At 44.8% G+C, this 2,543-nt stretch overlaps 1 protein-coding gene across 2 annotated transcripts in view; it reads right to left on the bottom strand.

The window, feature by feature from the left end:
- The window catches only part of gphnb (gephyrin b), a 76,559-nt gene extending 76,037 nt beyond the window's left edge, over window positions 1-522 (bottom strand). For both annotated transcript variants that reach the window (XM_033325081.1, XM_033325082.1), the window contains exon 1: window positions 412-522. In XM_033325081.1, coding sequence (XP_033180972.1) covers window positions 412-475 — 64 coding nt within the window. In that variant the 5' untranslated portion in view covers window positions 476-522. The remainder of the gene's footprint in view (window positions 1-411) is intronic.
- Window positions 523-2,543: the final 2,021 nt, after the last annotated feature.

The raw sequence follows: 2,543 nt of genomic DNA, 5'->3' as shown, positions 1-2,543 counted from the left end.
TCAATATTGCAATCTACAGCCTGAGCGTCTTTACAGCGACACAACACACCAGCTGTAATTTCCAGCTCTGACAAGCTGATGGAGACATGAATTATTCAATACACATAAACTGAGCTCTGGCTCTTCAGCAGGAAAACCGCTCGACAAGGAACCGACGGGTCCACGTTTACCGCTCCCACCGCATAAGCCCTGGTGTAATGTAGCCTGTACATCAATGCATACCGGTAAGAGACGGAAAACAGCCAGGCTTTAAATCAGCGTCGCCTTCAAGCGGCTGCAAATTCAGCGAGAGACCGAGAGACGCCGCCGCCGCCACGCAAAAATCAGCCGACACGTAGAAAGATCCGGTCGGATGAATTCATGAAAATATGAGTGAAGTATGAAAGAGCGGATGGGAATTTCTGCGTTTACCTGTCAGGACTCCGACCCGGATTTGGTGGTCGTGGTTCGTTAAAATCATCCCGTCCGACGCCATGTTCAGCAGCGCTGTCGCCCGCACCGAGAACTCACGGCAGGGCCCAGAGCCGATCGCATCGAACTTGGTGGGAGAGGGAGGGGAGGAGGAGGAAGAGGAGGAGAAGGAGGAAGAGTTGGAGGAAGGCTGGGATACAGACACAAAAAGCAGTCAGGCGAGATGAGTAGAACCCCGAGCGATCATCGGGACATCTACAGATAAACGGACAGGATGCGGGGGCCGTTTAATCCGCACACATCAGTCAGCTGGCCGCCTGCCATGGTAGTAGTGTGGATCTCGGATTAATTCTTATGGAGACCACTATTGATTTCCTGTGAAGGATTTCGTGTGATGCATTTGGTGCAATTTTGAAGCACAAAACAGCTGAGGAATGTTTCAATCTGAATATTAGTTTGAAAAACCTGATTTTGGAGTCCCACAAAGGTCCGGTCCTACAACTACCAGTTCCTCCTTCATGGGTTGCTCCCCTTCTGCTTCTGGAGATTAAAGTGGCCCCTGTAAAAGTCAAAGACAGCACCCCAGAGATGTGTCAGCTAGGTTTCAATGCAGGGAGTTAGTGGAATATCACAGCCTGACCTGTAAAAATGCAACTACATCCTCAGGCAAAAAGCACGGCTGCTATTTATAGACCGGCTACACGCTTCTACCAAGCATAATTTCTCTTGTATATTCTCATGGAATGCTGGGAATATCAATATACATAATTCATACACTCATACATAAGCACAGTAATCGGCGAAAGAAATAGAACAATTCATCCAGCTTGCCTGGCTCGTTTCAATAGCGTTGCCATGTCTGTGTCCAATGACCAATAACCCAAAGAACTGACACAATTTCCACACATTATGTAGCAGCCAGTCCCTGCTTCCATTGGGTTACATTAGTAACAAAAGGTACGTCTCTACCAAGGACATGAAACAGACTTTCAAAGCTTGTCTGATGTCCAGTGACTGATTTGGATTTGGCTGTTCTCCTGCAGGTTCAGTACAGTGTGTCCTACTGTTTTCTAATTCACACCAAAACACACAGGTGAACAATGATTCGTCTTTCAATACATTTCTCTCTAAAACAGGAAAAATGCAACTAAGGAAACCAGAGGGTTACAGATCGTCCTTTAGAAGTAAGTTTAGACACACGCTGCTATGCAAAGTCAGTAGTAAAAAAAAAAAAAAAAAGGACAATCACTCCCTCTCCTAACAACTGTAGTGACTGTACTCGCCTGAATGTTAATTTCACCTGCTTAAATAACACTAGTTTATAACACAGACGACATACACGTCATTTTTTGTGTTTAATGCTTTATATCTACTCACATTTTTATCCCGTGCACAGGCAAAGGAAATTGTTCTGCATGTTTATGGAAAAATCAAAACAAAGTCCCATGAATAAAAATAATTTACAGGTATACTTTCCAGCAAGCTCCAGAAATAATGTACTGAATACACACATACATAAAGCGAATGAATATATTTGCACTAGCATGTACACCAGTAGTTCTTACAGAAAATTAAAGGAACATTTGTGGAATGATGCTCATTCACTTTTGATACCATGTCCATACTGTACATCTGTCAGCCTGTCAATAATGGAGCGAGCCCAGCGCTAAACAGGCCTTGGTAATGGTGGGAACTAGCACGCACAAAGGCACAGTATGCATATGTGAACATTACACACACACACACACACACACACACACACACACACACACACACACACACACACACACACACACACACACACACACACACACACACACACACACACACACACACACACACACACACACACACAGCTTCATTCAGTGTAAACAGAAACTCACACACGTTCAATGCTCCAGAGCTGGCAAGTTTTCCTAGAAGGCTGCGATTCCCTTGTTAGTGTAGAGAGGGAGAGCTAGTAGAGCAGAAATATACAGTATGAAGGGAGGGAGAGAGGCATCAGGGTGAAGACATGAGGACCCCATATGGTGTGTAGAGGACTGTGTTTATGTAGAGTGAGAGTATGTATGCTTGTGCACAAGTGCATATTAAAATGATGGTGTAATTACCTCACCATCAGTTGAGCTGCT

This window comes from Mastacembelus armatus, chromosome 24 (assembly GCF_900324485.2).
Source record: "Mastacembelus armatus chromosome 24, fMasArm1.2, whole genome shotgun sequence".
NCBI classification, from domain to species: domain Eukaryota; kingdom Metazoa; phylum Chordata; class Actinopteri; order Synbranchiformes; family Mastacembelidae; genus Mastacembelus; species Mastacembelus armatus.
The sequence above is the reverse complement of the archived record's forward strand: the minus strand, read 5'-3'. Positions and strand labels throughout refer to the sequence as shown.